The sequence below is a fragment of the Bos javanicus genome, chromosome 17 (assembly GCF_032452875.1).
Source record: "Bos javanicus breed banteng chromosome 17, ARS-OSU_banteng_1.0, whole genome shotgun sequence".
Taxonomy (NCBI): Eukaryota; Metazoa; Chordata; class Mammalia; order Artiodactyla; family Bovidae; genus Bos; species Bos javanicus.
In genome coordinates this window covers 70,266,963-70,279,320 of record NC_083884.1, presented here as the reverse complement: position 1 = coordinate 70,279,320, position 12,358 = coordinate 70,266,963, and the positions used below count along the sequence as shown (strand labels likewise).

Below are 12,358 nucleotides of genomic sequence, written 5' to 3'. Positions count from 1 at the left end.
GAGGAAGGGGCAGTTGATTCCATTCAGACTTCTGCCTTCTGGAAGTCAGCCTCGAGGCATATTTCTCAGAAATCACTCGGGTCCTACAGCAGGAACCAGTGGCTTAATGAGTAGACATAACAATACAATTCAAGACCCAGGATGGCTGTGGTTATAGGCCGTGAGCCAGTGGTAGAACGCCTTGAAACTCTTCAGCAGTGATGCTTTGCCTGGTTAGCCCTGTATTTGGCTGAGCCTCGAGGTCACCCTGGTTTTTGGAGGACTTGTGAGCACAGGTATTGTGGGCTGTTCCCTTCTCCTGACAGTGCTGTTCTTCAACGAGTGGATGGGGTGGGTTAGTGTCAGCGGAGCAAGGACAGGGTGAGAGCTGGATATGCTCAGCGTGGAAGTCGACGTGTTGAAGGTGTTACTGGAGTGAAGCCTGTGTGGCTGGGAGGTGCCCAGAGCATGGAAGCGACAGGCTGGGGCTGGTGCTCGGTGGTGAGAGAGGAGAGAGCCTAGTGTGGTGGGGCCTTGTGGAGAAGGTGGTAAGGAGAGCTGGGCCCGTGAAGGGCAGGAGGAGGAGTGTCACAGGGGAGGAAGGGGTTCAAGGGCTGTGGCGTTCAGCGGGGGGTCCTGGGCCCCAGGGACGCCTTCAGGAGAATCCTCCAAAGGCAGTTTTATCACACCCAGAGCAGGGATTTGCCCTTTTTTCAGTCGAGCTTTTGATTCCCTGGGAGAGTAATCCTTGTCTGCTTCCCTTTCAGGGGCTCGATGCGCATCGGGAAGGATTTTATCCTCTTCACCAAGAAGGAAGACACCATGACCTGCCTCTTCCTGTCACGCACCTTTCATGAGGAGGAAGGCATTGATGAGGTGGGTCCCCTCCTCACGTTCCCAGTCACCGTCCCACGTCTCCCGGTTCTGTCCAGACTCTTCTCGCAGGTCACTTGTATGCTGGGCTTGTTGGGGTTTCAGAATTGCAGCCACATCCCCGGTTAGGGGATTAGCCAATTGGTTGTATGAATTAGTTAAGGGGTTAAGGCAGGTATCATTTCACAGCTTCAGAGAACAGTTGTTCTAAGAATGGGGCTGCACATGGCAGGAGCCAAGAAGTGCATTTGTATCTCTCCTAGATCTGCAGCTTGAGTTTGGTCCTGGGGTGTGGGGCGGGGCTAGGGGTGTCCCTCCGGAGAGCTGTTTTATCAGGGGGAGTGTTTGGGGCCTCCCCCACTACGGGTGGAGACCACAGCTGGTGATAATAATAGGAAGAGCGCTGTCTTTCCGGTGTGATGGTGATTCAGTGCCATGTGCCCTGAGTGCATTTTCTGTTCACCGTCGGTATCAGAGAGGCAGTCTGATTACCCGCAGGGGCCTGGGTGGGTAGTGAAGCAGGTAAACACATGGGAAATCAGTGTAAGTTCTTCGGTAAGTGGCAACTGTCACTCGGCCCCAGCTGATTATTGTTACACTAGAAGGAAGGCCTAATGACTCTAGAATATTCTGATTTTGAAACCTTTTGGTAATTAAAAACATAAGTTACCCAGCTGATTCTGGGCCTGGTGGCTCAGATATCTGCAGAGCTGGTCTGGTGAGGTCCATGCCCGCTCACTGGAGGATCATGGAAGGCCTTGGCCTGCCCAGCCTCAGGCTGGACTACCTCCTTTGCTGTGAGAAATGGAGGCAAGAGGTTGAGAAAGGAGGCTGAGCGGGTCGGCAGAGAACATGTCTGTCGTGTAAGCAGGCGGATTCGGTCAGAGTTTCAGTGGCTTTCATCTGTGTTGGCTGGCTGTGCTTAGACGGGCCCTGGCCTTGTTTAGATGTGAGGTTGCATCGAAGTAGATGAGCTCGTGCGCGTTTTCTTGGTGAGCCAGAGAGCGTTTGCCTTTTCAGTGAGTCAGGTGCCGCAGCAGGAGAGCATTCTTGGGAAGGAGGGGCTGGAGGGTGCAGCCCCTGCTGGGCTCTTCGGGTCTTTTTGTGAATGACTGAGGGTGGCAGGAGGAGGGGTGCATGTCAGCAGAAGTGGTCCAGGTCCTGAGAGTGGGTGGGGGCTTGGCAGATGGTAGAAGCCTCTGGAGAACAGGGAGGGCAAGTTGGACTTGACCCCCAGGCCTTGGGAAGTGTGTGAGACTTTATTAAAAGCAGCCACTAAAGGGAATCTAAGCAGGGGTGTGACAGTGTCAGATTCTCTTTGGAAAAATCAGTTTGGCTATTTGGTGGCTGGACTGGAAAGATCAGGGCACTGGTGTTTAGAGGCCATGGCTGTTTGTAGCCTGGCGGGACTCCAGCAGGAAGTTGGATAAATATGAGTGGTCGTCATCTCGTGGGGCCTCAAATTTGGTGGTCAGTCAGTTGGACAGGGGAAGGGGAAGGAGGAGGGTTTGTGGACGGCTGAGGTCCTAGTGTGCAGGGGAAGCCAAGAGAGTGGCGACACCGAAAGAAAAGGAGCTGTGTTCCCACGGCAGGCGATGCCAAAAGCGGTGAAGTGCCCACAGGTTAAAGCGATGCGGTTGTCACCTGGGATGCTGAGAAGGATGAGAGGTGTGGCGAGAGGCACAGATCATAGAACACAAATGGAGCTCAATACCCCTGGCCAAAAAGCTAGGTTGAAATTTTTTCCTTACTTGGTGCTAGAAGGTCACTGTTTTGGATCCTGCTCTAGTGTGAACTCAGCCAAGATTTTAAAATAAGATCATTTTCAGCTGGGTAGGAATGTGTCCAAACCAGCCCCAGGGTTGGTTCTTAGAAACCAGTGAAGTGCCTCAGAACTCTTAACAGTTTATCACCACAGAGCTTGTTAAGTCACAGAGTCCCCTTCTGCACAGGGTGGGCATCAGTTTCGACCCTGCTGGGGTGCAGAGCTTGTTCCCTCGGGAGAGGGAATCCCAGGCCACAGGGCTCCCTGGGAGCTGCGGGAGGTTCAGTTGATGCCTCTGGAGAAGTGGCATTTGCTGTAGGGTTTTTGAAGAATGAGTAGGACTTTTTCCCCCTAGCTTTACTGAGGTATAATTGACAAGAGTAGGATTTTTTAGAAGATTACTTAGATGTAAGATTAAATCTCATACATATGACAGGGCATATTAAAACTGGGTGTATGTAACTGAATCGCTTTGCTATAGAGCAGCAGTTAACACTGTAGATCATAAAGCAGGTACTCACATAGCCACCGTCATAGACTGAGGCTAGGGGTCCCTCTGTGCCCCTCACCCACCATATCCTCACTTCACCTCCGAAGAAGCTGCTTTGGGGATGATCGTTTCCTTGTTTTATAGTTCTGTCCCCTGTGTATGCATTTGTGAACAGTAGTTTAGTTTCCTAGTTATGAATTTTATATAAATGGACCCGTACTGTAGGGTTGTTTTTAACTTAACAGCAGGATAACTGCTTTACAGCGTTTTGTGGTTTTCTGTCATACATCAACAAGGGGACCCACGCCCCTCCTTGCGGAGCTCCCCCCTCGGCTTTGTTGTTGATTCTGTACGCTGCCGCTTTCACGTCACTGTCTGTGAGCTCCGTCTCTGCTGACGCAGTAGCTGTAGGTGGTTCATTTTCATCACTGCCCAGAATTCCGTGCTATGAATACGCTGTAGTTTAGCTTATCTGTTCCGTAGTTATTGCTGTTTTTCTTACACATGTGTCGGTAAGTACATACAGGAATTTCTCCTAGGGTAGATAACTGGGGTAGAATTGCTGAGTTGTAAGTTATGTCTGTGTGTACCTTCGGATTCACTTCGGTTCAGTTGCTCAACTGTGTCCGACTCTCTGCGGCCCCATGGACTGCCACACGCCAGGCCTCCCTGTCCATCACCAACTCCCGGAGTTTACTCAAACCATGTCCATTGAGTCGGTGATGCCATTCAGCCATCTCATCCTCTATCATCCCCTTCTCTTCCTGCCTTCAATCTTTCCCAGCATTGGGGTCTTTTCAAATGAGTCAGTTCTTCGCATCAAGTGGCCAAAGTATTGGAGTTTCACTAGATAGTTGGAAATATATTTTGCTTAGGGGAAAAAGTCGAATTATTACCAAAATGGGGGGGTGACCAAGGACATCCCAAGCAGGGACCTGCTCATGCAGAGACCGCCTGGCCATCAACCAGCATATGTACCCAGAGGACCTAGCACCTGAGGCGGAGCCTTGGGAAGGGGCCAAAGCTAGAGCTGCTGCCACCTGGCTGGAGACTCTGGGCCAGTGTGGAGCCCCTGTGGGGAAGGACAAGATGGATGCGTATTTGGGGGGAAGGCTGTTCTGGGGCTTCCTTCAAAGCATCTGCTGTGCTTACTCCAAAGGTGATAGTCCCGTTGCCCACTTGGAATGCTCGGACCCGGGAACCTGTCACAGACAACGTGGAGAAGTTTGCCATCGAGACAGAACTCATCTACAAATACTCTCCCTTCCGCAATGAAGAGGAGGTGATGACTCAGTTCATGAAGATTCTTGGGGACAGCGGTAAGGAAGCTTTGCACCTGCAGCTCTAGCATCGGACCGTGCCAGAGCCCTGAGTGGTGTGGGGTTGGCTGGGGTTGCCTGGCAGAACCATAGGAGGATTTCTGTTTCCTAGGAACGCTGGTAATCATCTTCAACCTCAAACTCATGGATAACGGAGAGCCAGAGCTGGACATAGTCTCAAATCCACGGGATATCCAGATGGCAGAGACTTCGCTGGAGGGCACGTGAGTGTGCCTGGGGAGGGAGGCAAAGGGAGGTGGCCTGAGGGGAGGGGTGAGCATGTGCCCTGAACTCCCCAGCTTTAGAGCTGGCAAATCTAAGAATGCATGTCTTCCTGCCATGAGGCAGAAGGGATGAATAGGATGACAGCAGGTCCTCAGCTAATCCAGATCCTTGCCCCAACTCCTTAACTGAGGAAGAGACAGAGGCCTAGAGGGGCGCAGAATTGCCGAGTCTATAGTGGGGATGTGGTGGGCACGTGCCCACCCAGGGAAAGCACCCCTCGACAGCAAGAGAAGCCGAGGTGGGAAGTGGAAAGGTGGAGAGCCTGAGGAGAGGCTGTGCAGCCAGCCCTGGAGTGGCCTGGGAGTGGGGCAGAGACAGACGCTCTGTTCCCGCACCTCCAGGAAGCCAGAGCGCCGCTCCTTCCGTGCCTACGCTGCCGTGCTCTACATTGATCCCCGGATGCGGATCTTCATCCATGGGCACAAGGTGCAGACCAAGCGGCTCTCCTGCTGCCTGTACAAGCCCAGGTAAGGGCCTGCCCACCTGGGCCTGCTGTTTCCTCAGGCCTAGGACGGGGCCTGACCAAGTGTCTTTGGGGCATTGTTGGAGTCGTGGTGGATGAGTGGCTGACAGTGTTGACTGCATTTGGGCCTTTAAACTGCTTGCGATTTACTGCGGAGAAACTTGTTGGGTACTGAGGGAGGGGTGGAGCTGGCTTGGGGGGCTCGCTGAATGTGCCTTCTGAGGTGGAGGGTGCTCAGCTGGCACAGGGGGCTATGTCAGTGAGTGCAGGGAGGCTGCTTTTCAGAGATGGAACAGGAGGCAGAGGGCAAGTGGGGTAGGGAATTGAGTCTTTTTGCTAAAAGAAACCCAGCTTCGACTCACGGGGTGGCCGGTGAGGACCTTTGCTGCCCTGGGTCCCTCTTACTTGGGCCCTGAGGTTACCTACCTCTCCCCCAGGATGTACAAGTACACATCAAGCCGGTTCAAGACCCGTGCGGAGCAGGAGGTGAAGAAAGCTGAGCACGTGGCGAGGATTGGTAATGAACCCTTGGGCAGGAGGGTTGGCAGGATTGTCTGGGGACTTGTGGCAAAAGCAGGATCCAGGCAAAAGCTCCATCCAGCACCCAGGGTGGGCCGTCCTGAACCTCTGCTCCGGTTCCTCTTGTACCCTCCCTCCACGTTCCAGTCGCCTCAGCAGTTTTTCTCCCCAGGCTACTCCTTCACCCATTTATAGGCACTTACCTAAAGCAGCACTAACTCCTTAGCTCATCTGCCCAAAGCGAAGAATCCCACGCTGGCCTCTGGCGCAGATACTCATGAAATTGGTTTTCTTGACTCCAGGGCAAAAATTTCAAGGTCTCTCATGCTGGCAGAGCTTCTTGGCCGCTTGCAGAGAGTGATTTGCTGAGGATGTTGGAAACTTGCAGCTCCTACTGACCGTTTAGTTTTTGCTGCCTTGGGCAGTTTTTTATTTGTCTGATTTATTTGTAGAGTTGGGAAAATGTGTCTATTTTCCTCGCAGCCTCCTTGACTTTCCAAGCAAGTCTGTGCTCCGGCGCTCCCGTGTTCCCGGACAGTGTCAAACATCGCATCCCATGGGGACTGCACACTAAGGGGGAATTGACCAAGAGTTTTGACCTTTTGCATCCTTATCATGGTTTCTTCTTCTGGATTTCAGCTGAAGAGAAGGCACGGGAGGCAGAGAGCAAAGCTCGGACGTTGGAAGTGCGCCTGGGCGGAGACCTCACGCGGGACTCCAGGGTGAGACTCAGCGTTGCTGACCTGGCTCCATGTCCTGCCAATCACGAACCCTTGCGCTAAAGCTGTGAAATGGGATATGTTGATGTTTCCGTAGTCACTATTGCACACTCATGGCACCTTGCCACACGAGGAGGACACTGTTATAGTATCCTCAGTTCATAGAAGGAAATGGAAGAGGGTCGATTGCCCAGGTCACACGCAGTAGTAATGGTCGAAGCAGCTCTCTGCCCCTCCTCTGCCATATGCACCTCTGTAGACTGTGGCTTTGGTTGGGGCTGTTTCCTTAATGTCAGCAACTCTGATAACATGAAGCACAGGTTTTGAACTTGTCCCTAGTAAGGGCCCTTTTCTGCAGAAAGCTAAATTTCCAGGTCTGGTCTTGGCGTCCACATGATTCAAAGTGAGCAGTTCAGGCCTGTTGTTGCGACATTCCCAGCTGTGGCCCAGAGGCCTTCCTCTCCTTATCTGGAGCTGGCGTGTGTCTCTAGGTGATGTTGCGGCAGGTCCAGAACACAGCCATTACTCTGCGCAGGGAAGCCGACGTCAAGAAGCGGATCAAGGAGGCCAAGCAGCGGTGAGTGCCCGGCCGCCCGCGGCTCTGGTGTAACCATGTACTTCTGTGTGGATGATGGACAGAGAGCTCGAGGCCTCCCTCCCCACCCTGCTCGGTTGCCCTCTGTCACACATGGCTCCCTTGAGAAAGCCTTTAGTGCTGTGATTCCCAGGAGTGGCTCCTGGCTCAGCTCCCTCCTGAGCCAGGACTCGGCGGGCGGAACCGGCACCGTGAGTGGGGCACCAGCCTGTCCTCCGGGCACTGTCTCGCCTTCCCTCCCCTTCTCTCTCTCACCTCTGCTCTCTCCCCACCTTCCCTGTCCTTGTCCTCTTCCCTTCCTTTTTAGTTTTTCTTTTCATTGAAAGCGTGGATAAAGTGCTCATCATATGGAGCTTGTAAAATATAGGACGTGTAAGAAATACAATTGTAAAGTTCCTTATATGTCTCCCACTTGGTGATACCGACTCTTAATTTTTATCCCTGGTTACAGATATAGAATAATGCTATAGGTTGAGTTCGTTCCTTTTCATCTAAACTGGGCATTTGTCATGCTCATTGCATGATCTCCATGTCTGCCTGCGCGTCTGGAGTCTCTGCAGGCTCGGTGTGAGTCCTGCTTGCTTCTTGACCTCCTCACCACAGGCCTAGGTGTCCAGTTTCTGTCTTGTGAGTCCGTCCACTGGTTGTCTATCTGCTCTTCAGTTTCCATGATTTTGTTAACATCCCATGAGATGTTTGTTCTCTCACATGTTCATTGTTCTTGTGAATTTTTGTCTCTTTAAAATTACTGTCACATTGGTGGAGTGTTTATGCAGACTGTAGTGAAAGTGTTAGTCGCTCAGTTGTGTCTGACTCTCTGTGATCTCGTGAACTGTAGCTCACCAGGCTCCTCTGTCCATGGAATTCTCCAGGCAAGAATACTGAAGTGGGTTGCCATTTCCTTCTCCAGGGGATCGTCCCAACCCAAAGATCGAGGATTGAACCCGAGTCTCCTACATTGCAGGCAGATTCTCTACTGTCTGCAGATTACCTTGTGTTTATTCCAAAGTACAGCTATCTTTGCAGAGATTTGCAGCAGCTTCACAGAATCTGCTTCATTCTTAAATCCATTCCTGTTTGATACCAAAAGCCAAAGTCATTTGCTTTTAATTAGGGGGAACTAAGAGTGACTGCACAGGGACCTTACTGAGTCTTTAACAGGTTGCATATTGAATGCAAAGGCAAAACGTCTAAGTGTTTCAAGTTTCAGCTTAATCATAAACACTGTGGTGTGTGTTAAGGGGTTGATCTGCTTGAATTTATCTTTCGCCTTCTCAGAGCACTTAAAGAACCTAAGGAACTGAACTTTGTTTTTGGGGTCAACATTGAACACCGGGACCTGGATGGAATGTTCATCTACAACTGTAGCCGCCTGATCAAGATGTATGAGAAAGTGGGCCCACAACTGGAAGGTGGCATGTGAGTGCTGCCAGGGAGGGCTTCTGCGTGGACAGGTGGTGGGTGGGCTTTGGCCAGTGGGTGAGCGCGGTGTCTCCCTCTGTGTCCTGCAGGGCGTGCGGCGGGGTTGTCGGGGTCGTTGATGTGCCCTACCTGGTCCTGGAGCCCACACACAACAAGCAGGACTTTGCGGACGCCAAGGAGTACCGGCACCTTCTGCGGGCCATGGGGGAGCACCTGGCGCAGTACTGGAAGGACATCGCCATCGGTAGTGCCGCGCCCCTCCCTGCCAGCTGGCGCCCTCCTCCCTGCCAGCCGGGGTCCTCCCCGTCCAGGGGCCTGATGCCTCACTCGACTCCTCACTCAACACACGGCTGTTTGCCTTCCAGCCCAGCGGGGAATCATCAAGTTCTGGGATGAGTTTGGCTACCTCTCTGCCAACTGGAACCAGCCCCCGTCCAGTGACCTGCGCTACAAGCGGCGGCGATCCATGGAGATCCCAACCACCATCCAGTGTGGTGAGCTGGGTGTCATGCAGCCCCTCTCCCCGGCTCCTTTCCATCGTGGCCCCGTGCTGGTCTCTGCACTGCGCTGACAGTCAGGGACTTCTGTCTCGCTGGGTATACCAGTCTGTCTGGTGATGGCCCTGGGAACTCAGTCTTGGGACTGTGCCTTGCCCATGTGTTCCACCTGAATGAGGCAGGAGGTCATCTAACCCAGTGTGGTACCACATGGGTAGAAATGTGAGTGATGACTGAGCCAGGATCCTGCTGGAAGCAGGAGAGGGCTGGGGCCGCTGAGGGTGTATGAATAAAGTTTCCATCCTTGCTGGAATCACTGTCCCTGGGAAGAGTGACTGTTCTGTTAGGAAGGCAGAGGTGGAGCCAGGCTGAGGATCTTTGCATAGACAGTCAGGGGCATCTCTGTCTTGGGCCTGGCTGGGAGGAGCCTGACTGTTATTGGTGGGCATGCCGACGCTTGGGGGTGTTTTTTGTGTCACAGATCTGTGTCTGAAGTGGCGGACACTCCCCTTTCAGCTGAATTCTGTGGAGAGAGATTACCCTGACACTTGGGTTTGCTCCATGAACCCTGATCCTGAGCAGGACCGGTGAGCTCTTTTTCTAACAAGGAGTTTGTGGGCATCCCCCCACACCCCCTGAGCTTCCTCCACCCTTCTACTGTGCTTCTTGAGGTCACTGCTCTATCCTTACATCTCTGTCTTGCTGTGCATACTAAGTGCCTGGAAATACAGAAGCGTGTCCTGCAGTGAGTATTCTGTGCGTTTGGGAGGTCTGAGGTTGCTCTGATGAGAAAGAGCACGGGCTGGCTGAGGACAAAGGACCCTGCCCTACCTGGAACCGTCTTGCCATGCCTGCTCTAGCACTTTCTCTCCACAGGTGTGAGGCTTCAGAACAGAAGCAGAAGTTTCCCTTGGGAACATTGAAAAAGGACCTGAAGACACAGGAAGAGAAGCAGAAGCAATTGACAGAAAAAATTCGCCAGCAGCAGGAGAAGCTGGAGGCCCTGCAAGTGAGTGGGCACTGGACAGATGGGCAGGGCCCCTCAGTAGCTCGTCTGTCCCCTCAGGCTAGTTTCACTCTCCTTTTGAACCCATAAGCACTGCCCGAGCTTCCCAACACCCTCTTCTCCTATGCCTTGATTATTCTGAAAAAAAATTGTATATGACAAAGAGGTCCAATTCATTTGGAATGTTTTGAAACTCCAGGAAATATCCTATTTTAGAGGTAACTGTTAACTTCATATCCAGCTTTTCATGACCACTAGCATAAATACATGTATTTCTTATTGGAAATATGGAGATCATGACTTTTGTGTCAAATCACACAGACATACTTTTTTTTAGGTCTAATTATTTTTATAGGATAGTTTTCCAGAAGTGAATTTGAAAGAGTAAAAGGATTTTTAAAATTCTGTGGATTTATTTCCAAGGTGTCCTCCAGAAGATGTATTATATCGTAGGTTTTTTTAATACAAGTACTTTTTAAATGTTTTTGAAAACTTGAAAAAAGATACACATCTTATAATTTGAATTTCATATTTCTAAAATTGAACCATTTTTTTCACATATTTCTTTTCAAAACTGGTTATTGTTTTTTCCTTAATTGATTAGTCAGGGTTTTTTAAGGTATGTATGTAGCCTCAACCTTTTATCATGTTTATTACAAAAGCGTTTTCCTTTCTGGCTTCTGGTCAGGCAGGTGCTCTCATCGTATTGTATGTTCCTCCATCTGCCAAATCCCATGGGTCCTTTCTGGCTTTGTCCATCAGGGATCTCCCGTCTTTTTTGCCTTGTTTTGTAGGAATTTTGTCCATTGATACTTTTCCCGTCTCTTGGTTGCTGGAATAATGATGTAGAATCTTGTAATTTGCTGGTGGTTTACTGTCTGTGAGTTTGTCTTCTCAGTGAGAATGGGAGGCTTGTAATATTAGGACTGTGGTCCAGATGGTCTTTATTTGCCCACTGTCCCAAATAGAGAGGGCTCCAAAAAGAGTTGACTTCCAAGCACCAGACAACCTACTCATCCTGTTTACCCTGCAGAAAACCACACCCATTCGCTCCCAGGCTGACCTGAAGAAACTGCCCTTGGAAGTGACCACCAGACCTTCCTCTGAGGTGAAGCCCTGGGGTGGCGGGGGCTCTTCTTGGGTCTCATGCTGGGATTGGTATTCTCACTCTCTGAGCCTCTTTCAGGAACCTGCACGTAGACCTCAGCGTCCTCGGTCGCCTCCTTTACCTGCTGTGATCAAGAATGCCCCGAGCAGACCCCCTTCTCTGCAAGCACCCAGGCCAGCCAACCAGCCCAGAAAGGCTCCTGTCATCAGTAATGCCCCAAAGCCTGCTGCCCCAGCCGCCCGGGAGGAGGCCAGCACTTCCCGGCTACTCCAGCCTCCCGAGGCACCCCGGAAGCCTGCCAACACTCTGGTCAGGCCTGCGTCCCGGCCCACCCCCCCGGTACAGCCACCGTTACCATCTCCCCAGCCCAACTCCAGGAGCCCTCGGGAGGTCCCTTCCTCCCGAGCTCTGAAGACTCCAGTGGTCAAGAAGCCAGAGCTGCCCACTAAACTCTCCCCGGTGAGCTGCTGCAGCTCCCCCAGCGCCGCCCGCAGTGGTACAGGGATGGAGGGGCAGTGTTGGTTGCATGGGGGCGGTGCTTGGTGGAAATCCGGCTTCCCTGCTGCCCCTGCAAAGGAGAGGGGTGTGAAGGCACTGGGTGGGGGGCACAGAGCTTGTTGGTCCCCTGTCCAGGAAGTTCTGTGGTACCCCTCTGAGGTTTGGTACCCCACAGACTCAAGTCACCTCCACTGGCTTCTCCTGCTCTGGGCAGAGGGTGCATCTTGGTGACAGCAGTGGTGGGTGTGGCTCAGTGAGGTGTGAACCGAGAGGGCCCTGCCGTGACAGCTCTGAGCAGAGGTCCTCGTGGGTGTTGGGCCTGGGGGTTGCCCTGTCCCTCGTTGTGTTGGGTGCCCAGCCCTGGTGGGCACGGAGACCCACAGGCCCCTCTCTGAACGGCTCCTTTACATCACATGGGCTCTTCCAGCACCTGAGGGGCTGAAAGAGTCCCTCACATTCCTGCTGCTTTTGCAGCAGGCCACTCCCAGTCGGAAGCGGAGCCTCGGGGTCTCTGATGAGGAAGAAGCAGAGGAAGAGGCTGAGAAGAGGAAGGAGAGGTCCAAGCGGGGCAAGTTGGTTGTGAAGGAGGAAAAGAAGGACTTGAATGAGGTAGGTCCTCAGCCTCCTCCCCACCCCTGCAGTCTGACACGAGCTGACCAGAAGCCCAGGCCCCCTCTGAGGGGCTCACAGTCGTACACACGCCTAGAAGCCAGTGCCTGGGAGGGTCTTGAGATGCACTGTGCCTCTGCTCAAGGCCTGAGCTGACACCCATGCAGATCTGTGCCTCTCTGCCCCTTGCCTCCTCTTGTTCATCGAGGTT

The 12,358-nt window shown here is 52.4% G+C and overlaps 1 protein-coding gene across 15 annotated transcripts in view; it reads left to right on the top strand.

Moving 5' to 3' along the window:
* Positions 1 to 12,358, top strand: part of MORC2 (MORC family CW-type zinc finger 2) — a 42,931-nt gene that overhangs the window by 24,562 nt on the left and 6,011 nt on the right. For 12 of the 15 annotated variants that reach the window (XM_061385390.1, XM_061385379.1, XM_061385388.1 and 9 more), the window contains 15 exons: positions 747 to 855; positions 4,267 to 4,426; positions 4,539 to 4,650; positions 5,053 to 5,178; positions 5,612 to 5,691; positions 6,333 to 6,415; positions 6,904 to 6,989; positions 8,286 to 8,426; positions 8,519 to 8,673; positions 8,795 to 8,923; positions 9,408 to 9,513; positions 9,803 to 9,935; positions 10,966 to 11,040; positions 11,119 to 11,499; positions 12,013 to 12,147. In XM_061385390.1, coding sequence (XP_061241374.1) covers positions 747 to 855; positions 4,267 to 4,426; positions 4,539 to 4,650; positions 5,053 to 5,178; positions 5,612 to 5,691; positions 6,333 to 6,415; positions 6,904 to 6,989; positions 8,286 to 8,426; positions 8,519 to 8,673; positions 8,795 to 8,923; positions 9,408 to 9,513; positions 9,803 to 9,935; positions 10,966 to 11,040; positions 11,119 to 11,499; positions 12,013 to 12,147 — 2,011 coding nt within the window. The remainder of the gene's footprint in view (positions 1 to 746; positions 856 to 4,266; positions 4,427 to 4,538; positions 4,651 to 5,052; positions 5,179 to 5,611; positions 5,692 to 6,332; positions 6,416 to 6,903; positions 6,990 to 8,285; positions 8,427 to 8,518; positions 8,674 to 8,794; positions 8,924 to 9,407; positions 9,514 to 9,802; positions 9,936 to 10,965; positions 11,041 to 11,118; positions 11,500 to 12,012; positions 12,148 to 12,358) is intronic. The other 3 variants (XM_061385389.1, XM_061385387.1, XM_061385380.1) reach the window with 1 other exon arrangement.